General features: G+C 40.6%; 8 protein-coding genes and 1 long non-coding RNA gene across 13 annotated transcripts; 3 read left to right on the top strand and 6 right to left on the bottom strand.

The window, feature by feature from the left end:
* Positions 1 to 21: 21 nt before the first annotated feature.
* LOC6527971 (RIP-like protein) lies at positions 22 to 1,778 on the bottom strand. The gene is made up of 4 exons (XM_002089002.3): positions 1,665 to 1,778; positions 1,037 to 1,272; positions 896 to 961; positions 22 to 838 (listed from the first exon to the last, which is right to left on the bottom strand). Exons 2-4 carry the CDS (start codon positions 1,157 to 1,159, stop codon positions 434 to 436), a joined length of 594 nt encoding a protein of 197 aa, XP_002089038.1. The 5' UTR covers positions 1,160 to 1,272; positions 1,665 to 1,778; the 3' UTR covers positions 22 to 433.
* A 49-nt stretch (positions 1,779 to 1,827) lies between these two features.
* LOC6527972 (60S ribosomal protein L7) lies at positions 1,828 to 2,937 on the top strand. The gene is made up of 3 exons (XM_002089003.4): positions 1,828 to 1,943; positions 2,025 to 2,323; positions 2,390 to 2,937. The coding sequence occupies exons 2-3, from the start codon at positions 2,025 to 2,027 to the stop codon at positions 2,847 to 2,849; spliced, it is 759 nt and encodes a 252-aa protein (XP_002089039.1). The 5' UTR covers positions 1,828 to 1,943; the 3' UTR covers positions 2,850 to 2,937.
* Positions 2,938 to 3,504: 567 nt separating this feature from the next.
* Positions 3,505 to 5,526, bottom strand: LOC6527973 (MAPK regulated corepressor interacting protein 2). The gene is made up of 3 exons (XM_002089004.4): positions 5,314 to 5,526; positions 4,395 to 4,668; positions 3,505 to 3,895 (listed from the first exon to the last, which is right to left on the bottom strand). The coding sequence occupies exons 1-3, from the start codon at positions 5,328 to 5,330 to the stop codon at positions 3,746 to 3,748; spliced, it is 441 nt and encodes a 146-aa protein (XP_002089040.1). The 5' UTR covers positions 5,331 to 5,526; the 3' UTR covers positions 3,505 to 3,745.
* Positions 5,527 to 5,873: 347 nt separating this feature from the next.
* LOC6527974 (sorting nexin-17) lies at positions 5,874 to 8,025 on the bottom strand. Its single transcript, XM_002089005.3, has one exon. It carries the CDS (start codon positions 7,891 to 7,893, stop codon positions 6,421 to 6,423), a length of 1,473 nt encoding a protein of 490 aa, XP_002089041.1. The 5' UTR covers positions 7,894 to 8,025; the 3' UTR covers positions 5,874 to 6,420.
* Positions 8,026 to 8,326: 301 nt separating this feature from the next.
* Positions 8,327 to 10,951, bottom strand: LOC6527975 (alpha-N-acetylgalactosaminidase). 2 transcript variants are annotated; one of them, XM_002089006.4, is made up of 6 exons: positions 10,570 to 10,951; positions 9,739 to 9,896; positions 9,498 to 9,672; positions 9,010 to 9,441; positions 8,584 to 8,946; positions 8,327 to 8,517 (listed from the first exon to the last, which is right to left on the bottom strand). In XM_002089006.4, exons 2-6 carry the CDS (start codon positions 9,888 to 9,890, stop codon positions 8,398 to 8,400), a joined length of 1,242 nt encoding a protein of 413 aa, XP_002089042.1. In that variant the 5' UTR covers positions 9,891 to 9,896; positions 10,570 to 10,951; the 3' UTR covers positions 8,327 to 8,397. The 2 variants fall into 2 exon arrangements, with proteins under 2 accessions (XP_002089042.1, XP_039226987.1); XM_039371053.2 differs by having other exon boundaries at positions 10,475 to 10,951.
* A 99-nt stretch (positions 10,952 to 11,050) lies between these two features.
* On the bottom strand, positions 11,051 to 11,813 carry LOC6527976. Of its 2 annotated transcripts, none has more exons than XM_015199019.2 (2): positions 11,350 to 11,813; positions 11,051 to 11,285 (listed from the first exon to the last, which is right to left on the bottom strand). In XM_015199019.2, exons 1-2 carry the CDS (start codon positions 11,726 to 11,728, stop codon positions 11,116 to 11,118), a joined length of 549 nt encoding a protein of 182 aa, XP_015054505.1. In that variant the 5' UTR covers positions 11,729 to 11,813; the 3' UTR covers positions 11,051 to 11,115. The 2 variants fall into 2 exon arrangements, with proteins under 2 accessions (XP_015054505.1, XP_002089043.1); XM_002089007.3 differs by having other exon boundaries at positions 11,051 to 11,288; positions 11,350 to 11,810.
* Positions 11,814 to 12,165: 352 nt separating this feature from the next.
* Positions 12,166 to 14,699, top strand: LOC6527977 (ATP-dependent RNA helicase DHX33). The gene is made up of 5 exons (XM_002089008.4): positions 12,166 to 12,283; positions 12,383 to 13,247; positions 13,303 to 13,378; positions 13,444 to 14,226; positions 14,290 to 14,699. The coding sequence occupies exons 2-5, from the start codon at positions 12,406 to 12,408 to the stop codon at positions 14,671 to 14,673; spliced, it is 2,085 nt and encodes a 694-aa protein (XP_002089044.1). The 5' UTR covers positions 12,166 to 12,283; positions 12,383 to 12,405; the 3' UTR covers positions 14,674 to 14,699.
* A 168-nt stretch (positions 14,700 to 14,867) lies between these two features.
* Positions 14,868 to 21,998, bottom strand: LOC6527978 (NPC intracellular cholesterol transporter 1). Of its 3 annotated transcripts, none has more exons than XM_039371418.1 (12): positions 21,883 to 21,998; positions 19,864 to 19,974; positions 19,324 to 19,494; positions 19,103 to 19,259; positions 18,916 to 18,992; positions 18,631 to 18,849; positions 18,373 to 18,565; positions 17,841 to 18,160; positions 17,481 to 17,771; positions 16,030 to 17,422; positions 15,099 to 15,965; positions 14,868 to 15,033 (listed from the first exon to the last, which is right to left on the bottom strand). In XM_039371418.1, the coding sequence occupies exons 2-12, from the start codon at positions 19,954 to 19,956 to the stop codon at positions 14,951 to 14,953; spliced, it is 3,864 nt and encodes a 1,287-aa protein (XP_039227352.1). In that variant the 5' UTR covers positions 19,957 to 19,974; positions 21,883 to 21,998; the 3' UTR covers positions 14,868 to 14,950. The 3 variants fall into 3 exon arrangements, with proteins under 3 accessions (XP_039227352.1, XP_002089045.1, XP_039227351.1); XM_002089009.3 differs by having other exon boundaries at positions 21,749 to 21,997; XM_039371417.1 differs by lacking the exon at positions 21,883 to 21,998 and having other exon boundaries at positions 18,385 to 18,565.
* LOC120320798 lies at positions 19,981 to 20,528 on the top strand. Its single transcript, XR_005560359.1, has 2 exons — positions 19,981 to 20,163; positions 20,220 to 20,528. It is a non-coding gene; the product is annotated as an uncharacterized LOC120320798 (long non-coding RNA).
* Positions 21,999 to 22,174: the final 176 nt, after the last annotated feature.

Here is a 22,174-nt window from a genome sequence, read left to right on the forward strand (position 1 = left end):
CTTAAGATATAGAAGAGTGCGTTTAATATTCCTTAAACTTAATCTCGCACCTCATTTATTTTCTTATTCTAGAATGTCACATGAATGGATTTTGTTGAAATTTCGTAAGAGCTTAGAATAACTTAAATAAATCTAGAATGCCTAAGATTTGAATCTGCTCTGCAATAATAATAAAATACATGATTTCGGAGATTTATTTTTACCCTCAACTCGCATTATTCTTTGGATCAATATTGATGTATTATCCTATAGGCCATATATCACCTTAATAACAATTTAATATCTATAAAGTTCTTTTGAATTTAAAAGTCTTCTGTGCAGATCACCGGTTATATAAACTGATAAGACTGCCTTAAGTTTAGCTTATGTACTTGACTAACAAATTCCTTTAACCTAGCAGCAGTCAGAGGTGGAAACCAGCTCCATGGTGGACCTAAACAGAGGAGAAGTAGTCGCAGCTGCCGCACATGTTGTAGAGGTGTCCAGAAGCGGGTTCGATAAAGAATCGTAGGGCCTGAGTGCACTGAAGTTCGTGGCTGGCGATTTGCTGTTGCAGCAGCACCTGAAGCTGCTCCATGCTTGCAGAGTGCTCGAAGCGTATTCCACATTCGCAAATGAAGGCACCTTTGTGGTGACGTAGGTTTTTTATCTGGCAAACTGGGCACAGGACATCCTTTTGCTGCTCATCTGGCTCTGCGTAAAGCGTTTCCAGGTTCTTTTCGCCCAGGGCATACCACTCGTTGACATCCGATAGTAGCTCCTCCAGGATTAGCTCCTCCAGTTCCACATCCTTATCCAGCTCACTGAGTTCCAGGCGCAGGATTTCCCTGAGTTCGGACTGTAGAAACGGGTTGTGGTTATTAATGAGTTTACTATAAAGAGTTCTATGACCTACTAGTTGGATTTCTCGATTGGCATCCGTGCATCTATTGCGCGTTTCTATGATTCGCTTGCGGTATTTCTACAGGATATTTATGTATTAATATTTAGTTATTAATTAATGTATTTAATATTAAGGATATATGGTTGTCCTTACCTGTCTCAGCATTTCGCGAAGTCTAGGCATTTGCTTGCCCATCCGCTGTCTTTTGGCCACATCTTGAGCATGACGCTTTTGCTCCACGGAGGTGTGATAAACCGGGCTTTGAGTGGAGTTCATTACAGCTAATTTAGGTAGTTAATTTTCAGGGTTTTAATCTGGCTTGTATCAGATAAGTCAGTGTCGTTAATTAAGCAAGGATCCAATTTTAAAGCGCTGATTATGTATATGATCTAAAGTGTAGGGTATAAGAAATTAATGAAGTTAGAAGTAAGATTGTACCAATATCTACCTTTTAAAGAAAAAACAAATTAATAAAATAAGCAGTGTTACCCTAAGCACGAAATTAGAGACAACATTATGCCAGCTGTAAAATATCTAAAAATCTGTCTTTAAAACCATACCACCTGCATAATACGAATAAAAAATAATGTGCAAATGTTGTGTAAAATAAACAAAAACAACGAAGTGTATTAAATTACTACAAAATCAAAATAATTAAAATTGTAAACCATGTACAACAGAGTGAACACTGAATATGCGTATAAAGCACATGAAAACAGATCCCACCATGCAATACATAAACTAATAGCGACTAAGGCACCTACAAAACATATTTAAATACCTTAACTTGTGATGAACAAGCCAGAATGGTTGAAAAATCCACCTTTATTGCCAAAATTCCGCGCAATCTGCTGTTGCTTTGCTGGAGGTGGTACTTCCTCGATAGACCGCAGCGCAGCCAGTGTGACCAGTTGGCCAATGGCGCGCGTGTCACGCTGTCGCGCATTACCCAACACTGAAAGCAGGGTTGCACCGATTTGACAGCTCATAGTTGGCGTATAGCACGTTTCCGGTCTTTCTTTCCCTTTCTTTTACCAGCGTGTGCAGTGACTAGTAAAAGGTTAGTGCGATATTTTCAATAAAAATACAACCGAAACTGAAAGGAAACCGCTCAAATGCAACTGTTTTGTGCCGCCCACAGATGCCTGCTCCGGTCGCCAAGAAGCCAGCAGCGAAAAAGCTGCCCGCCGTGCCGGAATCGAAGCTGAAGTTCAGCAAGAAACAAATCTCCAAGCGAGTGGCCGAGTCGAAACGTCGCCTGAAGAAGGCCGCCGTGATTGCCCTGCGCAAGAAGGAGAACCTGGTCCGCGCCGAGAAGTACCAGAATGAGTACATCAAGGCGGAGCAGCGCGAGATCAAGCTGCGTCGCTTGGCCAAGAAGCGCAACCAGTTCTACGTGCCCGCCGAGGCTAAGTTGGCCTTTGTCGTCCGTATCCGCGGGTGAGTCTAGTAATGCTCCACCTACTCCAGCCACTCCAATTCATGCCCCAATCCCATTGCCCACAGTATCAACAAGGTTGCACCCAAGGTCCGCAAGGTTCTGCAGCTTTTCCGTCTGAGGCAGATCAACAACGGTGTGTTCATCAAGCTGAACAAGGCCACCATCAACATGCTTCGCATCGCCGAGCCCTACATCACCTGGGGCTACCCCAATCTGAAGTCCGTGCGGGAGCTGATCTACAAGCGTGGATTCGTGAAGCACAACCGTCAGCGTGTGCCAATCACCGACAACTTCGTGATCGAGAGGAAGCTGCGTCAGGCGCACAGCATTCAGTGCGTCGAGGATCTTGTCCACGAGATCTTCACCGTGGGTCCCAACTTCAAGTACGCCTCCAACTTCCTGTGGCCCTTCAAGCTCAACACCCCCACCGGCGGCTGGCGCAAGAAGGCCAACCATTATGTCAACGGAGGTGACTTTGGTAACCGCGAGGACCAGATCAACCGTCTGCTGCGCAAGATGGTCTAAGGACTCCTTTTGATTTATGTGCTGAAACGACAACTGCAGCGGTTCGATGTAAACAGTGAGAGAAATAAAAGTTACTTTTATAAACCCACGAAATGCCGTTCAGTACAAAAACGCAGTGTTTTCGCTTCGATTTGTTAATTTCGTCTTGCGAAATAATTTGGAAAATATCAGTGATTTAAGGAACTTCTAGGAGCGATTAGTTGCCCAACGTGCAAATAGTTTTATAAAAAGTTTGAATGTTTTTTTTTTTTTTTTTGGTTTTAATGTAAATTTTTCAAAGTATTTCCCGCCATTCAACAATCTTTAAATTTTTTAACATATTTTAGAAATTTTCTAAGAAAAGAAACCTCTTGTTCAATATAATTCTTTTCTGCTAATGCTTTAACTGCCTTGTATACATTAATTCTATATCATTTAAAATCTTTATCATTTACATTTAAATTGTTCCTTATTGCCCAGCCTCCCAATATTCAAACATAAGACAGTAATAATTTGCTTTTGAGGGCCCCTTTGTTGAAATGAAAACGCATGATTTTTGTTAATTTGTCTACGCTCTATATTGTTTATTGTTGTTCTGGTCGAATTTTAAGCGCGCTTGATGCACAACACTTAAATGCATAATAGCAAGCAAGATTCAGGGTGCCAGGGTTAAAAATCGTTTGCCAATGTACGCTTTATTGAATCATGGTTTGCCTTTCAGCTGGCAGTGGATTTTAATAGTATTTTACACACACAATAGTCCAATGCAGTTCGCAAACAAACATAAATGTAAATTCCAATTGCATGGAAATTAGTCAATAATTGGGGGGAAGCTGCTGGCACCCTTTTAAATGTATAATTTAATTAATCGTTACCACATGACGCACATGCCGTTGTCCGCTGTAAGATTCCCGCTTCTACTGGTGTCCACCAGCCTGCGTGGTGGTCACGTGAATGTTCTGCACCAGCCGCTGGCCCCAGTACTCCTCCAAATCGAATGGCTTGAAGTTTTTCAGCTGATTATCGGACTCGTTGCAGTACAGCACAGGTGGTCCCTGTTCGTAGACCTGGAGAGAGAGCAAAGCATGAAGAGCAACTGACAATTTCGACCGGGGACCGCAAACCTCAATGGTTTCTACCTTCAAAAGCTCTTGAATACTTTAAAAACTACATAACGTATCTTGCACTCGAGGTTGGCTGGAATGTCCTTTACTCTAAATTGGTAATTTTTATAAGAAATCTCTAAAACCCTCAAAAATTTTAAAAAACTAAAAGTAGCTTAGCCATTTCCATTGGCCTACGTTTCAAGTATTCTTCTAGCATTATTTTTGACACCTGTAAAATATTTCTTAAAGAGCTCTTGATGCGCAAAATGTGATGTTAAGTAATCAAAACTGGTTAAATTCCTATTGCAGTTCATTGCAGTCCTTTCTCATTTCTCGAAACAAAAGATCGGACTGCAAAGTCTGAATAACGAGCAAGTGTTCACGGTCCCTGTTGTCCGCGGGCAAAAAGCGAAGCAGGGTGACAAACGGGCGACCTTCTGGATCCAAGTAAGCTGCTCACCTTGATCCATGCCTCCCGGATGTACCGGATGAGCTCGTCGTGCTGCGAGATTGGCAGGCTCTGTGGTTGCTGTTGCTGCTGTTGTCCGGCGGCGGACGCATAAAGCGGATTGCTGTTGTTGTGACCACCGACGGATGGAGAGTTTCCGGCACTGTGGTTATTGTAGCCCGGCGAATTGGACGCGCCCGGCGCCGAGTTGTTGTTGTGGTGGTGATGGTAGCTGTGCGGCGCATTGTGCCCGCTGTTTTGCCGCCTTATGTTGTAGGGATAGCGTCTATAAGATTGTAAAACATAATATATTTAGTTGAATAGAGTGAATATAGTAGCTATCTTTTAATTTATAAAGGCGATAGGGTGTTGCAATCTCCTTCTAGTATTTTTTACTTAATCAAAAGTTTGTCACAATACACTTTCAGGTCCGATTTCTTAAAAACATTTCAAATGTAGGTTAAAGTATTTTTTCAAAATTCTGTCTAAAAGTATGCCGCAAGGTATTTGCTTTGCTGTATTTAAAGAAAAAATATTTAAAACCATGACCCACTTTTATCAGAAGTTGTATATTATTATATTAAATTAACCGATTTCAACTTTTATACAAATCCCTAAAACTCATATTTATAATTCTTAATATAGTAAGATCATTATCAATGGCAGCCATTATACTACTAATCAAAGTAATTAGGTTTGTAATGCTTCTTTTAGAAATACTTGTAATATTTAATTCGCATTTTTATATATAAGAAAATAACCGTAACGGTTAATCGGTAGGAAGATCGTACATACATACAGACATGCCATGTATATACCCGTGGATGTGCGTATGTGTGTAAACACCGTCTTTTGTCGCTTGACGCGCACAGGTTATTTTCGAGCGAGAGTAACTCTTTTGGGAGTTTGCACTGCTCTCCAAGTACTTTACCCGTTATTGCGATCCATATTTCCAGGTGCTAGTGTAAAATTAATCTTCTCAAGTTGTCTTGTTTATCGGCAAAAATTTATTTATATTCCGTACAAATCTTTTCTCTTCAGTCGCAGTGTGACCGCGGCTTAATGGTCCAAATAAACCAACAAATTATACCAAAATACTAGTTACTTCGCGCTTACCGTCGCGAATACCCTCAACGTCATTTAAGCCGAGCTTATTTTAATTTATAAATTTGAAAATATTCTTTTGAAATACAAAAATGTTATGTGGTTTGATTATATTCTCCAAGGAAAAATACTTTGATAATATTTAGTTATTTTCTTGTTTAGTACTTTTTGGTGGTAATTTTATTTCCGTTGCTTTTTTCTGGCTTAAATGCTATTAATGTGAAATAATTATTTTATTCTGCTTTAAAAACACCTAAATGCATTTTTTGTGCTTCCAATTTACAATCCAAGCATTATATTTAAAAGTGATATTACTTGAATTCAACGACGCTCTTAAGTGACGTCATTTTATTATTTTTAAAGCCCCAAAAAGATATTTGCTAAAAATTTAGGTCAAAACATTTTCGTCATTTATTTGGAAGTGAGTCAACAGATAAGGGAATGTACATTCATATTTCATTGTTTAGATTTTAGTCATCAGTACATTTATTTTTGTAAAATGCATAACATATTTTCAACTATCTCTAAAGTAAAGAAAGTTTCACGTACATATATTACAATACAAGAAATAATAAAAGAGATAAAAGTATCCGTCCAGTTTCCATTTACACATCATTTACAATAGTTCAACACGTAGATCTAAATAATGATGGTAAAACGTGCCATTCATCTTGAGCATTCAATTCTTTACACCACACTTTAGCGCCTTCATCCAATAAAACTTTTTTTGCGCAAATCCCACATTGTTCACTTGCAAGTAGCAGAGAGATTAGTCTTTTCTATTACACACATATAAAATCTTCAACCTTAGTCGAATGAGTTAAGCTGCTCCTGCACCTACAGTTGCAGTGGCTTTCTAAATAGTTTGGCGCTCCTTTTTCTTCAGAAAAAGGACTAGTTTTGGCAACTCACGGCAATCGTTTCTTTAGCACACTCATAGATCATCGTCGCCGATGCCCTCGAACGCCCCGTTGGCCACACGTGCTCCATTGTCCACCACGTCGTTGCGGAAGAATACGGCTCCGAAGGTACGCGAGGTGGTCAGCCTGGCCTTGGATCTGGGCGCCGAGTCCTCGGACAGAAACCTAACTGGCGGCGTTGTAGGCGCAGTGGACGTAGAGCACGATGAGGATGCCCACGTCGACGTAGAACACGTTGAGCTAGGCGTTGATGAGGACGGCGTGACTACATTCAGCTCCTGCTCCTCGTCGCTGTTGTGATCCTTTCCGCTGACACCGCCTCGCTGCAACAGTTCGTCGACCATGGCCTGCAGGCATACGGACATCAGCATGGCCTGCTCACTGTTAATGGTTATCCAGCGCAGCGTCTGCTTGCCAATAAGATACTCAAAGGCCAGCTGAAGGTGCGTGGGTTGCAGCCGGGATTCAAGCGTGTTGTGCGTGACGCTGACGCGCCAAGAGCGCATCCTGGTCACCCGGAACTTTGTCTCGTAGATCTTAACGCCACGTGCCGTGCGCAGTGCCAACTCCTTGTTGCCAATGCTGATTACCGCCATTGTGTTCGGTTCAGGATAGTCCACCTGCGCTTCATCGAACTGCAGGCACCCGTAGGAGGGCAACTGACGCACCAGGTCCATGTACTCACGCGCTCTTCCGTGCAGCTGGAGGCTGTTCAGTTGGCGACCCTCGCCGGGCGTACAGATGACCACCCACTCGCGGTTCACGTCCGCCACAGTCTGGTTGTAGAGCAAGTTCAATGCCACCTTGTTCCCGGTCAGCTTTGCGTCTCTACTGGAGTCCCAATAGCAGGTACGGAGCAGCAGCTCGCAGGGCTGTACCTGCAGACGCGTTATATACGGCGACTCGAAGTCCATGAGGCGTCGCACCAGGTGCAAATCGCCGGATTTCTTCTGCCGCCGCACTAAGAACAGGCAGAAGAAACGCACTAGCTCCTCGGGTAGCTGGAGCTCCCGGCAGACGCTCTTGAGCAGCGCACTGGCGTTCTGTTGCACTGAGCAACTGACCAGGATGCGTTCGCCCGCAGGATTCGTGTAGACCTGTACCTCCAGCTGCTGTTCCTCACAATCGGTGGCCACCTGGCCCTCGGCCAAAGCCGTATCCAGTTGGGCGCGCTGCAGGAACTGCTGCAGGTGGGCGGAACGGGCCAAACGATTGTCCTGGCCCACCGCCTGCAGGTACTGCTCCAGGGAGCTGCGACGCGCCTCCAGTTGGCCATTGGTGAGCGGCAGCAAGCGCTTGGGTGGAAAGGGCGGCAGGGGGACACCCACACAGTGCCTGCGCAGCTGCTCGTTCAGCGAGTGCAGCTGTTTGTAGCGCAGGACGCAGTGGTGGATGCCGTTGATGTGTATGTTGTACGCCGTGTAGGTGGGCGAGGAGCCCAGCTCCTGGGTGTCCGGTATGGAAAAGTGCATCCTGCTACTGTGCATCGGCGCCCGGCCTGCGGATCACACCTGCATTGTCAAGCGGCTCCTCTGCTAAGCGCAGCAATTGCTCTCAATTCAATTAAATCGCAGCTTCAATTGTTCACTTTTCGCCCAGCTGTATGACCGGGCTTGCATTGTCGCAAAATACCCTGAGCGTCGAAAATACCAAAAAAAAACCGGACCTCAAAAGTTTTCAAATGGAAAGTTCGTTAAAAATAAAAATATTGTTTTCTTTATTTAATCAATTAATTCAGATAATTTATGACAATCAATGAGTTTTTTTTTACTTTTATTAGATATATATGTAAACCTAAACATTGGTTTGTAGAGGCACAGAAATAATATTCATTATAAATTGTGTGAGTATTTAATATTGAAACTATACTAAAGAATATTGTTTTATGTTTTAAATTGTCAGTCGCTAACGCAGGAAGGGTTGAGTTAAAATTTATTGTCAAATTAGTATGAAATAATATTATCATGGGTGATCTCCTCTAACAAACCGTATTACAAGTCAACAGGGTACTGAACTTCTCCTTTTAGCATAACCACGCCCGAAGGATTTACCTTCACTTTGATTTTGGTGTTGGGATATAGAACTCCATAGTCAACGTTTTCGTATAGGTCCTGAAGCAAAATAGATATAGTAAGAAATTAAAATATGCTGTATCTTAGGCCTAGCTATATATTTACCTCCACTCTGTAGCCAGAAAAGTTAATCAGGCCCAGTTCTTTCAAAGTAACTGAGATATCCGAAGGAGTTCCATCGGTTCTCCTATTTACGAAGGCGATTGCGTAGGAGTAAAAGTTCTGGTAGAGTGGTCCAATCGGTCTTGACCAAATCTCAATGCCCTTATGTTTATAAATCCTTCGTCCTTGAATACCAAGAGGATCCTGATCCACGGCGATTATTTTTCGATTCTGTAAAATTTGTTTAAACTGCGGACGAATCGTTCTCAAATCAACGGACATCAAAAGAGGAGCGGCCAGAATTGACCAAATTGCGAACTGTGTTTTCGCTTGCTCATAGCTCAGTCCAAAATTTCCGATAATCAACTGAAAATGAAATGGCAAGAGATGAAAATAAACTACTTTTAAGTAAAAACCAATTACACCCACCATGTCTGGATCGTTCCAGTGTCCAGGACCAGCGTTGGGCGCTATTAAGTCCTGATTATTACCATAATAATCGATTATATTCTCAACGGACGCCCAGGAGTCCTGAATGTCGTCATAGTTCCTCCACAGGTTGCAGTGCGTTTGGATGGCCGAGTAGTTCGGCTGTATTCCAGCATATATCTGATACACTGGCCAGCTGCAAGAATACACCATCGATTTGCCTGTGCTGTTAAGAAGTCGCCCGAAAGTGGAGTAGCCATGATCCATGTCATAGGGTAGGGCATAGCAACCATCTAGCTTCACGTAATCCACATTCCAGTCCGCGAATTGGAGAGCATCCTTCTCCTCGTAACCAATTATGCCTGGATATCCGGCACAGGTGTAGTTGCCGTAGTCCTCGTAAATTCCAAACTTGAGGCCTCTCGAGTGAATCTTTGGTGGCAAAGTATACATAAACAAAATCGCCATCAGTTAATTTCTATACTCACATAATCAGATAAGGCTTTAATGCCGTTGGGAAAGCGTTTGCGATCAGCTACCAATTTGCCATCATGACTGCGGTGCTTTTCTAACCAGCAATCGTCGATATTTATGTATTCATAGCCAACAGATGCATAACCATCCGCCACGACAATATCGGTCATAGTTTGAAAAAGATTTTCACTGCAAATAATAATGCAAATAATGGTTTACCTTAACTAAGTTAAACTTTACAGGCTAGTGGCTTACCTAATGCAATTATCTGGATCGTTCACGCAGTCCGTGTTGCATCGAAATCTCTCCCACGAAAGCCATCCCATTGGAGGAGTTTTGGCGAGTCCATTGTCCAGGCAATTACACAAGGTGCTACTCAGTAATATAATCCAAACAATAGCTAACATAATTGTCTACAACGAAATAGTTAAAAAAAAGCAAGACATACATATACTCTTAAATGAAAAAGGTTTTGCAATAGGGTTATAAGAAAAAGAAATAAGGCAGGTTGGTGCATTTTGTAAATATTTACTAAAAACGAATGCTTTAGAAAGCTTTTTAATATGTTTTTTTACATCATATTTAGTTTAAATATTTGTTCTTCAAGAACTGCGTTTAAATTAAAGACTGCAAGCAGTCTGGCAACGCCGCACTGTAAGCCAGACTTACAGGTTCGTCTAACAATGACCAATTAAAGAGCAAAAAAAAAAAGAGAAAAAGGTCTGGGTTGGTAGAAGAGCTGTGCTGGGACTTAGACTCTATATGTGGAACGAAATGGTTCTCGGTCTATTGTACTCAAGATATAATGACAACAAAGGAGCACAGCTTGATAACAATGGAGCTGTATATTAATTCACGCCATGGTGTTAGAAATGATTAACAAACGTTAATCTGCAAGCTAAGAAGCTGCTTTTAATTAATAATTAAAATATGACACTTGAACTTTTAATTATGAATTTTAGTTCATTTTAATGTATATACATTTACACACTCTCGGCCAAATTTGAATTTGTGTGAATTTCATACGTACGTACACTTAAAAGAAAAAAATAAACTAGTTTGTGCAAAGAAATGTATGGTACATACCAATGATTTCTATTTGTATATCTGCAGCGCAATTAAGTAATAGCGTTTTTCGCATTCGAGCCGGTTTCTCGAAGCTAATGGTAGCTTTTGGGCTGCAGCTTAAATCCTTCAAGTTTTAATGTAATTTAAAAAGTTTGCAACGATTTAATTTAATACAGATCGGTTATTAAACTAATATTTATTGTGAACTTCAGTTTTAGCAGCTGTAAGGCCATTTTAGCCACTTAGATAAAACTCCAAAAGTAAATATTATGTGGCGGTGGCAAATGGAGACATTAAGAACTAAGGCACATAAATACGTATGCAAATGTATATATATATACACAAAACAACATAAAAAACCAGTTTTTTTATGTGAGTAAATTGCTTTTACTACTTGAGTTGTGAGGGTTGAAGTTGTATATGTGATAAAGTGCTCATTTATTACGCTACTGCTTCGAAAATGATTAAAGCGTTTAATAAAAAATAAACAAAACTGACATTAGATTTGCTTACATTTTATTGGATTCACTATACATTTAGAAATATTATATTATATGTATGGGGCTAATAACCATCGATGAGCTTATTGACATTTCTGTCTCTAATAAACTGGCACTTTTGCTCGAATTGCTGTAACGATTCCTCCATCTTAAAGAACTCGGAATTTATCATTTTATTGTTTTTACGAATTTGATTCAGGAATATGTCCATGGGAGTCGTGTCTTCCTCGGAGACTACTGAAAAATACAAATATATTTATCATAACAATAATAACAATATATTAGATATTATACAAACCTTCGTGAGTTTGCTGCACTACAGCCGGAGTTCCAGTTGAAATGGTGGATAAGTTGGAACGTCCAATTTTTTCGCCGCTTTCTACGAACCGAGCAATATCATTGCGGAATTTCTCGGGTATAAGAAATAGCCGATCAACGTTCCCCTTTTTGTAACACAGATAAGCGCTCTTCATTTGAAACCATTTTCTTCTGATTTGGGTTGGCGACTTATTTGGAAAACCCCTTTTCTTCATCTGATTGGCAATTTGGATGAAGGTGTACTGGGTGGTGCTCGTGGACAGTGCTCCTTGGCAATTGTTTACTTCCTTTATCAAGTCGAGCATGCACTCTATTTCGGCGGACACCCAAAAGTTTCGTTTCAGTTTCTCAGACTTCATGTTTTTAAAGATATTTCTAAAAACAAATATTTTTTAATCACAAGTTTGTTGTTCTACTGAAATATAGTGTGACCGAATCAAAAGAACTTTTAAATATCTAAAATGATAGAACATTAGTCCCTGAAAATTTAATGATTATTGAATGAAATTAATGGTTAAAGTTTGAAAGTGCTTTACCTAAGATTCGCAATAACTTATAAAAAACTACGCAATTTCAAAAACAAATTTTTAAATTCTTTGCTATTGTTATGTACATTTTTTTGTATTGTTACAGAAGAGTAAACATTTTTCCAAAGAAACAGAAAAATAAATAATTTTTAGAAATGTTACAAGAAATAAATCAGGTTGAGTTACTAAGTTCTACTTATTACAATATAAACAAAATTAAAAATATAACAACTAATGATTATAGTATATACCTAAATATACTATGTTCGTTGAACTTGGCAACCCTGGTGCAGTTCGCACGCCTGTTGCTTCTCTTCTTTCGTCTGAAACTTTTATTAAATATTTCCGGGCAGGAGAACTAATTTAATTATTAAAAAAGTGGCACAGGTAGGAACGATTAAAATTTATTACAAATCTATACATTTCGATGTTTTAAAAGATGACTAAGCATTAACTTAAGTGTAATTGTTTACTTTTCTTTTAAAGAAACGTGCTGCGAAGTGTAAATAATGGACTCAAAATACTTTGCCACCAGCAAAAACGATGCTGGAGGCCCATCGCCCGTGAAATTCTCCATCAAGCGGAAGCACGATGCCATTGCAAACAGTCCCATACTGGAAAAGAAAACGCATGTGGCCCAAATCAAGCAAACCATAGCTCCCATTCTATTGACCAGCAAAAGAACCACCATCGAACAGCACCAGCGATCCCTGCCCGTGTTCAATTGCCGCCAGCGAATCCTGAAGGAACTGGAACTAAACGACACCGTGCTGATCATGAGCGAAACGGGCTCGGGAAAGACGACGCAAATACCTCAGTTCCTGCTGCAAGCTGGTTACGCCAAGAGCGGAATGATCGGGATCACCCAGCCACGCAGAGTGGCGGCCATAACAGTTGCCCGTCGCGTGGCCCAGGAGTTGAACGGAAACATTGGCGACACAGTGGGCTATACGGTGCGATTCGAGGATGCCACCTCAAAGGCCACAAAGATTCGATTCCTCACCGATGGCGTTCTGCTGCGAGAGTCCATTAAGGATCGTCTGCTGCTCAAATATTCTGTGATTATTCTCGACGAGGCTCACGAACGAACCGTGAACGCGGACCTATTATTCGGGATAGTCAAGGATGCCCAGAAGGAGAGGCGGAAGCAGAAGTTGGGCAACCTAAAGGTAGTGGTTACCTCTGCTACGATGGATATCGATCACTTCGGAAAGTACTTCAGTTGCAAGGGCTTGTACCTGGAGGGCAGAACGTACCCGGTCCGCGTGATGCACACCAAGGAGGAACACGAGGACTATGTCCACACCGTGCTGGTTACCCTCTTTCACATACACCGCACCACTCCGAGAAAGTAGGTATTATAAAGTTGAATTACATTAACTAATATTAAAATATATTTATTACAGCCACGACGTTTTGGTATTCCTAACAGGACAAGAAGAAATAGAGTCATTGGCCCAACAAATTCGCCAGCTTGCCAAGGTGAGCCTATCCTCGTACAACCCACAGATTGCACATCATTAAAAATAAGTCGCTCACTATTTTAGATTGACACGACTGGAACAACAGATCTCCGCGTCTTCACGTTGTACGCTCAGTTATCACAGGGCAAGCAATTGGAGTGTTTTGTGCCGACACCGGCCAACGTACGCAAAGTAATATTGGCCACAAACATAGCAGAAACGTCGATCACTATTCCGGGAATCCGCTGTGTGATTGACTGTGGATTCGTGAAAGAGAAATCGTTTAATACTGCAAACGGACTCGATGTCCTGAAGTCAGTTCGGATATCTAAGGCTCAAGCCTGGCAGAGAGCAGGACGAGCAGGTAGAGATGCGGATGGAACTTGCTATAGGGCGTACACAAAGGCGGAAATGGACTCCTTTGCAGATGCAACTCAGCCAGAAATCCTGAGATCGAACCCAACGTCAATGGTGCTGCAGCTCCTAGCCTTGGACATCGATTGTAACAATTTCGACTTCCTAGACCCGCCACTTGAAGAAGGACTGCGCAGTGCATATAAGAGTCTAGATGCCTTGGGAGCTATTAAGACTGGAACAGTTTCATACATAACACCACTGGGTCGGCAAATGGTGCAGTATCCCTTGGATCCTAAGTATTCAAAGCTACTGCTAACTGCATCATCATTTGGCTGCATGGAGGAAATTCTAAGTCTCGTATCTGTTCTCTCAAGCGATCACGTATTCGTCTCGAATAGCGACAAAAACGAAATGGCTGCATTAGCTCACGCCAAGTTTCAGTCCAAGCATGGTGATCATTTAACGCTACTGAATGTGTTCAATGCGTTTTCGAAAACCGAAAAGCCAAAGGTAAATGTTTCGTCATTAAATCGTCGTTGTAAGGCAATCATTACCTTATTTGTTTTTTTTCAGATGTGGTGCCATGACAACTATTTAAATTTGCGTAGCCTAACGTATGCCCGAAATGTCCGTCGACAATTGACGGAAATAAGCGAGCGTCTACATTTGGCTCTGAATAGTTCGGATGACATTGAAATGTTGAAGAAATGCATTTTAAATGGATTTTTTGAAAACATTGCCGTTTTGCAACGCGATGGCTTCTACATAACCGTTTCCGGCAACATCAGGGCTAAAATCCATCCGTCGAGCGTTCTGCATGGGAAGTACAAGCCGAGCTACATACTCTTCACCGAAGTTGTCCAGACGGAACAAACGTTTCTCCGTCAAGTCACGGAAATATCCATCGAATGGATTAAGGAGATCGTTCCGTTTGTTAAAAACATACCAACAAGATAAAATAAAGTACAAAACTGTTGAAAGGATCTAACGATGTTCTCGTGTTATTTCGATTTTTCAATATGTGTTGTTCGGGGTCGTGAAGTTAAGTCAAGAAAAGATGAAAGGCGTAGTGTTTCTTTGGTATTCGAGAGTTTATTTTTTTTTTGCGAAAAAATAACAATAAGTTTAACAAAAAATATATCAAACGCGACTTTCATTTGTTATTATTTATTACCTTAACCAGTTAACATTTAAAATATTTTTGAGATTATTACAATACAACTATGGGATTGATTTATAGTATACCCGATAGAGCTGTCTCGTGTTCAGTAGCCGCCTGGCTATGGTACCTTAATCTAGCGTTACTTACAGGAGCCCCTGAAAGACAAAACAAAGGATTATTAAGTTGTACGAAAGCGATCTTAGAAGTTATTACTACTCACCAATATAACTTAATAGAACGGGGAGAAAGATCAGCCCGTGCGCCGCCCCAATTACAACGATTCCCAAGTACATGCGGAAATAAAACACTTGGAATATCTGACTTTTGGCAAAAGCTAGGACAAGTATGCCCGCAAATTTGGTTAAAGTAATTCCAGAGAAAATGGAGCTGCCCATTTTCGATAAGCTATCTGCTGCTCGATCAATTTGACTCACTGATTTTGAAGTGGAGAAGCTGTGCACCAAGTGCGAACAGAATTCCACAGATATTCCGACAGCCATAACAAGATTTACTAACGAAACAGCGTTTAACGAAATGTTCCAATAATACATAAGGCCTCCTAAATTAACAACAATCATAGTTATCGTAATGACAACAACTAATGCGGAATGAACGTCGAAGCCCATTAAAACAAATGTAACAACAAATATGGAAAGAACTGAAATACCCATGCTCTGTAGCGTATCTGACCACATGGTTAGATATTGTTCGTAAAACACGTAGAATACTGAATACGGAAAAACTTCGACCGTAAGGGCCGATGCCATAGGAACTCCATTGGACATAAGTCTGCCCTGCAACATTTGCGTAATATTTGCTGATATTTTCCTAGCCGACTCTAAAGCCAGAAAATAGTCCGACGAGGACTTTAGTATGGTGTGGTAGGCCATAAAATATGACGTCTCAATGTTCAGTCTTTCATGGCTGTTGGAGTACCGAACAGCACCGCCATATGCGGCATGACCGGCCTTGGCGCACGTGTCATCCGGATTGTCCTTGAGGAAAAATGGCAAATACTTTTCAAACTCCTTTGCCTCCGGCCTTAGAAGTGCATTTTTCGTAATATTACACTTCAAACACGAAGTATCTGAAATATGAAGGAAATCATTAGATATTTTTGCTGTATTCAACTACTGATTTGCAAAACTTACCCTGATGCGGGCAAAAGTCTCCGGTATCCTTTCGATACTTGCAACAGGATGCTGCTGCTGCCGCCCAATCGAAGTAGTCATCGATCCAACTGGATGCAGGCCGAGCGATATAGGTCTGGTTAGAGTGCCTACTAGCTAAGTATATCTGCGTCAGGACGCTGTCGTCGTTGCAATATTGACCTGCACACACTAAATTCTGATCGGAACTATTCGTATAAGCTAGATCGCCTTTCAGAACAAAGTACACTGGTGGACCAATGTTGAGATTCTCGTTCAACGATTGGAAATAATGCAATACGAAACTATCCTGGGGCATCGCCAGCTCTTGGTCAAGCCCAATGTCGATTCTTGGCGCAATAGCAATACTGAAGCATAGCCACGCAAAAAAGATGACCATTACACTAACGCGGACAATTTTCTTCATCAAAAATGGGACGTAAACACTACTGAAAAATTTGAACAATAGTCCCTCGTTATTAGCTATACTATCCGGTTTCTTTCCCTTGATGAAACAACAAATGTCCATTCGATTTTCCTCCCTGCGCTTGGTATCCAAAGTAAATAAGCTTACGAAACAGGTTATTTGCAATAAGAAGTCAATGATTAGGGCTACGCCCGCGTATAGGGCAAAAGCCCTAACGGCCGGCATATCAGAAAGGCCACCGAGAAAGAAGCAAAAGCTTTCACTCAAGGAAGTGAGCAGCATACTGGGTCCAACCTTGCCGAGTATTCGACCTATTTGCTGCTCAAGCGTTTCATTGGGTTTGCGTTGATCGCGCTGGTGAGTTTGGACTAGGATAAAAATGTTATCCACTCCGACAGCTAATACTAAAAAGGGTATGACCTCGACAATAATCAGGGTTGCCGGCACACCGATGTAGCCGAAAACTCCCACGGATGACACTACTGAGGCCAAAACTATGATGACACCGCCTATGCCAAGGGTAATCTTACTGTCGATAAACACTCGTTTGAACTCCTTTACGTGTCCCAGCGAAATCGCTATGTACATGAACATAATTAGGTAGGACACCAAAATGGTCAAAACATCCGACTGGGACTCCCTGTTAAGCTCATCTTCTATCGACCTCTCCGATGTGAAGGCTATGTCCATGTGCTGCGACATGTTGTTTCTCGTATAGTTGGTCATATACTCAACAAACTTCTTCTCCCACGTTAGGGTATTTTCCAAATCGGTTTTGTTGTGGTGATTTTTGACCAGGAATGTCAGAATGAGCGCGTTGGCCAACTCGAATTTCGTGCTCCCAGTCAGTTGGGCTCCAGGGGGCAGGAAACCACCAAATGCTATGGCTGGATCTACGGGACCACCATAGGGAGCTAGGCATAAATAGGGATTGCTAATGCAATCGTATACGGCATCCAAATAGGTAACCTATGAACAAAACCAGAATAAAGTTCAATCGCAAATCAATTGACGTATTTAGACTTACGTTAAATCCATTATCCTCATCGTGGTCATCCAATCTGTCTCGATCATCGCCAAAGTATCCCCAAATCGATTGAATAACGCACTTGGATCCATCAATTTCACTTCCGTCATCTGACAAGGGTGCGAAGCATATATCCTTTAACTGTGTGCCATTCGCGTTAATTTCCTTGATGCCCTCCTGCAGATCCAATACTTTACTTAGAAAGTCCCTGTCAAACACGGGACCAAATGTGTAGGGACCGTTTGAGGTATTGTGTACAATCTGTGGCAAGTTGACAGCTTTGATGATTATCTACAAGAAGAAAGTATTAAAAAGATTTAGCAATACCATTACATAAGATCTCATATTTTAAAAGCTTACCTGTTCCAGCCTATAGAAAGGCGAAAACTTGGTATCGAAAAACTCTCTCTCCAGTCTGGATTTGGAGTTCGGCGAGGCCCAAAGTTTAACAGGATCCGTTGTGATTTCTATGGAGTTAATGCCATACCCCAGAATAACAACCAAGGAAGCTCCGGCAATTAAAGTCAAGCCAGGATTGCTTGCAAAGTACGTTCCCCATTTGGTGAAAAATGTTTCCAGGAAGGTTTCGGTGTGGGCGCCAAGTTTTTCAAAATACGAATCGTTTTCGCTATAAGGCATTTCATCCGAAACATCATTGCCATCCACTTGAAAGTTGTCATCTGAAAAAAAGTAATTCATATTTTAAACTTCTAAGACGGTCATGTTAAAAGTCTATGATCTTTTTCGCTTGTATATTATAACAATAAGTATACTATACTGTAAAACTCTTATCAGTTTCGGTGTGTTCTTTTAAAAAATTCACACAGCAAGTATACTTTTAAGTGCGCACAAAATTCTGATACAGAACTATTCAATGTATAATCAAACTCACCCATTGACGAACCTTGCGTGAATAGAAACGAGCCCATTAGGAATACTAAGACTCCAACGAAGAATACGGCTGCCATGATGACGAAATAGGGGTCGAGTCCTACAATTTTGAAGGGCTCTGGACGGGGCGGTTCCGGAGGTCCTTGGGGACAGGACATGTCACAGTCCGAGCAGGAGCACGCGGGTAGTTTGCTCTGCAAACAAATTATATTTTGTACAACATGAAGACATCATGTTTCGAAATGAAGGTAACACTTACGCTAACCGCTTGGTTACAAGGAACGGTCGTTACATTCAGGGGCGTAAAGTTATCGCTATTTGATTTGGGCTCATGCTGAACGTAGGTTATTTGAAAAGGAACATATGGATTAGTGGCATCGCCCATAAAGTTGAACCATTTTGTAGGATTGCAGCGAGATGCTGAATAAGCTCCGCACATTAAATCAAGTGCTAATTGACCTGTTTGTGGTACAGAAACCTATTTAAAACAGAACAAAATTGTTCAATTAACAATGGGTATTTGTAATAATGAGTTCTGAAGTACCTGCGAGCACGATTTATAAGTCTTGTTGATGTATTCCGTCGATATATGCAAATCAACAGAACTTATGTAATCAACATCTGAAATGATGAATGTATAATTAATCATGAACATACAATACCTAGATTCACTTCGATTAACATCAAATACGTATGATACCACATTTATTTTATTGTGGTTTAATAGGTACCTTTTTTATTTTTTTGTGTGGCCACAACATGCATGAATTCCGCTTGCTTTGGGGAGCAGGTGAATTGGCAGATGTGCCGCACCAAGTTTTCCATGCAGGATGGACATCGATCCAAGAAATTTCCGGCCAGCTCTACATTCTTATTAAGAAGCTCCACCTGCCAGGAAAAAGTCATTTGTGTAACAATTGCGACGCGTGTGCAAAGCTTATATTACTCATACCTGTTTCTTGTCGCAGCAAAATTTGTTTTCGCTGTTCTCCACCAGAAATCCACAACGTTTCTTCAGCAGCTCCAGTCCGTCAGCTGCCATTTCCTTCGCTGTTCCATTATACGGACAGTTTTGACTGTGCATAATATCATTGGTGTTGCACACGCCATACCAAACGCAGTCCTTAGAAACAGAAATATATTTTATAGTAAAAGCAGTTTAAAACGATGCATTACAGAGCAGATAAATGGAAAGCGAGCAGTTACAGTCGGGTTTTTAGCTATCTCCAATGTCGGAGTTAATATCTTTTTGCTGACCCTATATACCTTTTTTATATTTAGATTTTACTTCGTGAGCTAAATACGTCATTTGCCACCCAGAACTATGAAATTATATATATTTCTTAATTGCCTTGCATCTGTTTTAGCTCATTCCCGGCAGCTTTTCCAATACAATCTACCAGTCAATTTTGAGAATTGATTTTACGACTAGTCTGCACGCGAATTTAAACTCAGTATTCTTAATATTCTTAATGATAAAAATGCGGGTTACCTGTTTCGATGATTGAATTAGTGTAAAGAGTACAGCAGCGAGGAGGATGTGTACTCCAAAGGGAGCGTTCCTGAACGGGGATCTTGAACTCATTCTATCACAATCGCATATCTGTAAAGAACGTTTTTGTTATAGAGCACTGGGCTTTAAATTATTTTCTAAATCGCACTCAAGAGTCTCAGATTTTCTACACGATTTTTCTGATGGCGTTCTGAACGACAAAGAGCTCGATCAAATGTAATCCAAGCCGGTCAAATTCAGACTTTTCGCTTAAATAAATAAAGTACTGTTCATGCAAATGTGAGTTTAGCCAGATGAAACCGTTTTCAAGCGAATTAAACAAACATTTATTCCAGCAAACAATATATGTACATACAACGAAGTGGCTAAGCCAAAGTTTTGGAACACTTGCAACTCGGAATTGCGATTTCTAGCAACTGAATTCTGGATTGGACTCTGTAGATGCCACGCAACTCTAATAATAGAATTGTCGACTCATAAAACAATATCAAAAAACTGATTCATTGCCACACTCTACTATCAAATACAAAGTATTATAATGTAATCAAACTGCACATTATATGGTTGGGTGGTTTATAATTTCGGATAATCCCTCCACCCATTAGAACAGATTCCGATAATAAACCATAAGTACCAAAATAAAAGATTTCGTTTATTTCGAATTTGATCAATTTTTATTGCCAAAACGTTGTATATTTACAAATAAAAATGTTAGTAAAATTTTCAAGATACCACAGGATTTTTTGTTATGAATGAATATGAATTTATTTATTTAATTATAAACTCAAAATTATTAAAGAATAGTTGAATGAATTGCAAAATTTTGACAAAATGTTTTTTCAACTATAGTAAAAACTAAACAAACATAAAAAACTCAAAATAATTGAAGAATAGTTGAATGAATTGCAAAGTTTTGACAAAATGTTTTTTCAACTATAGTAAAAACTAAACAAACATAAAAAAATCGAGATAAAAAGAATGACTAGGGATATCACTAGTTAAACAACCAGACTTCTGTGCACTTCAACTGTGCAAAAACATCTTACAGCTATGATTTGTGTGTTAATTGACTCAAAGTAAGCCTTATAAGACTGCGAAAACATAGCACATCCTAAAAGCTCGGGGTCTATTAAGAGTAGTTCAAGAATTGTGACCTAATGGTCTATAAAGAGCGAAGCACGGGCCGACCATTGAGACCATTTGATACCGATTAGGTTAACGAGGTAGCCGTCCACGGAGCTACATAAGTGGGGTTTGGTCTCTGACATTGATACGTTAAATTTCGCGCTAAAACGCATTGTCGTTAACTGGCTTTTGGTATATGTATGTACAATATAGACGGCTACTGAGAAAGTGATGATGCAACTAGTTGTCTGATTTTATGGAGGGGGAAATTCCATTATGCTCGCTTACTACGTACATCTTGGGAAATCGAAAACCGCTTCGATTGCGCTTTTTTCCCTTCGCCACATGCAAATTTGGCAACCGCATTGGTAAATGGGATCGGGAATTGGAAATCAGCGGATCGAAATATTCTGTGCGGGTCCATTCACAATGTTTTATTTATATATTTTGCGCTTTAGTTAGCTACATATGTGCATTGCTTTTTGTTAAGCGGATGTCACGGAATAAAGCAATCTTGTAGAGAATATATGGGGGACTGCGGACTGCGAACAGTAGCTACAATGAAGGGCACGCAATATAGTATACTATGCTATCACTTCCAGAGAAATCGTTAATTGTAAACATTAGTAATGCGCCGAACCAATAAAAATGTTTCCTTTGTTCATGCATATCTGTATATACACAGGTATATTATGAGGCATATGTATGTCGCGATGTGTGCACATTGCAATGAAGTCACCTTAGTTAATTCCTTCAGTTAATTAAATTACACGGTTTTCTGCTTAAGGTGCGCACCAAAATCTTTCTTTTTATCTGTACAGTACAATTTTAATGCTAGCACTTTCGAGTGACGGTATATATACGAGCATATACCCTCAACAACAATCCGATTTCGGAGCTACTAAACCTCGGTCCCAAAACAGGAGAGAGTGAAAACTAACTGAAATATACAATTAAAACGTAAACACTCCCACTGACTGCTTATCAGATTTAATGACAAGACAATCGATTGTTGTCGATATGCAGTGATGGGAATGCAAGCTTGGAACAATGGAAACGGAACACTCAAAGAAATTCATCGAATTTTTTAAAGCATTTTATATGCATAGAAATCTTAGACTAAATATTAAACTAAATTAAACGGAATTATTTTTATAACCAATTG

The sequence above is a fragment of the Drosophila yakuba genome, chromosome 2L (genome assembly GCF_016746365.2).
Source record: "Drosophila yakuba strain Tai18E2 chromosome 2L, Prin_Dyak_Tai18E2_2.1, whole genome shotgun sequence".
NCBI lineage: Eukaryota > Metazoa > Arthropoda > Insecta > Diptera > Drosophilidae > Drosophila > Drosophila yakuba.

What these genes read in the sequence shown, in the direction of transcription:
- LOC6527971 (XM_002089002.3), bottom strand. Translation starts at nt 1,159, where the DNA reads ATGAACTCCACTCAAAGCCCGGTTTATCACACCTCCGTGGAGCAAAAG. An exon ending in TTCGCGAAATGCTGAGACAG is followed by an intron (nt 962 to 1,036) that starts GTAAGGACAACC and finishes AATATCCTGTAG; the next exon opens with AAATACCGCAAGCGAATCAT. An exon ending in CCAATCGAGAAATCCAACTA is followed by an intron (nt 839 to 895) that starts GTAGGTCATAGA and finishes CCGTTTCTACAG; the next exon opens with TCCGAACTCAGGGAAATCCT.
- LOC6527972 (XM_002089003.4), top strand. Translation starts at nt 2,025, where the DNA reads ATGCCTGCTCCGGTCGCCAAGAAGCCAGCAGCGAAAAAGCTGCCCGCC. An exon ending in TTTGTCGTCCGTATCCGCGG is followed by an intron (nt 2,324 to 2,389) that starts GTGAGTCTAGTA and finishes CATTGCCCACAG; the next exon opens with TATCAACAAGGTTGCACCCA.
- LOC6527973 (XM_002089004.4), bottom strand. An exon ending in TCCGGGAGGCATGGATCAAG is followed by an intron (nt 3,896 to 4,394) that starts GTGAGCAGCTTA and finishes CTCTCTCTCCAG; the next exon opens with GTCTACGAACAGGGACCACC.
- LOC6527974 (XM_002089005.3), bottom strand. Translation starts at nt 7,893, where the DNA reads ATGCACAGTAGCAGGATGCACTTTTCCATACCGGACACCCAGGAGCTG.
- LOC6527975 (XM_039371053.2), bottom strand. Translation starts at nt 10,507, where the DNA reads ATGAAATTCACACAAATTCAAATTTGGCCGAGA. An exon ending in TTAAAGCCTTATCTGATTAT is followed by an intron (nt 9,442 to 9,497) that starts GTGAGTATAGAA and finishes TTGCCACCAAAG; the next exon opens with ATTCACTCGAGAGGCCTCAA. An exon ending in ACTGGAACGATCCAGACATG is followed by an intron (nt 8,947 to 9,009) that starts GTGGGTGTAATT and finishes TTTCATTTTCAG; the next exon opens with TTGATTATCGGAAATTTTGG.
- LOC6527976 (XM_002089007.3), bottom strand. Translation starts at nt 11,728, where the DNA reads ATGAAGTCTGAGAAACTGAAACGAAACTTTTGGGTGTCCGCCGAAATA. An exon ending in AGTGCAGCAAACTCACGAAG is followed by an intron (nt 11,289 to 11,349) that starts GTTTGTATAATA and finishes TGTATTTTTCAG; the next exon opens with TAGTCTCCGAGGAAGACACG.
- LOC6527977 (XM_002089008.4), top strand. Translation starts at nt 12,406, where the DNA reads ATGGACTCAAAATACTTTGCCACCAGCAAAAACGATGCTGGAGGCCCA. An exon ending in CACCGCACCACTCCGAGAAA is followed by an intron (nt 13,248 to 13,302) that starts GTAGGTATTATA and finishes TATTTATTACAG; the next exon opens with CCACGACGTTTTGGTATTCC. An exon ending in AAATTCGCCAGCTTGCCAAG is followed by an intron (nt 13,379 to 13,443) that starts GTGAGCCTATCC and finishes TCACTATTTTAG; the next exon opens with ATTGACACGACTGGAACAAC.
- LOC6527978 (XM_039371418.1), bottom strand. Translation starts at nt 19,956, where the DNA reads ATGAGTTCAAGATCCCCGTTCAGGAACGCTCCCTTTGGAGTACACATC. An exon ending in TAATTCAATCATCGAAACAG is followed by an intron (nt 19,495 to 19,863) that starts GTAACCCGCATT and finishes TCTGTTTCTAAG; the next exon opens with GACTGCGTTTGGTATGGCGT. An exon ending in CGTTCTATTAAGTTATATTG is followed by an intron (nt 15,034 to 15,098) that starts GTGAGTAGTAAT and finishes TTTGTCTTTCAG; the next exon opens with GGGCTCCTGTAAGTAACGCT.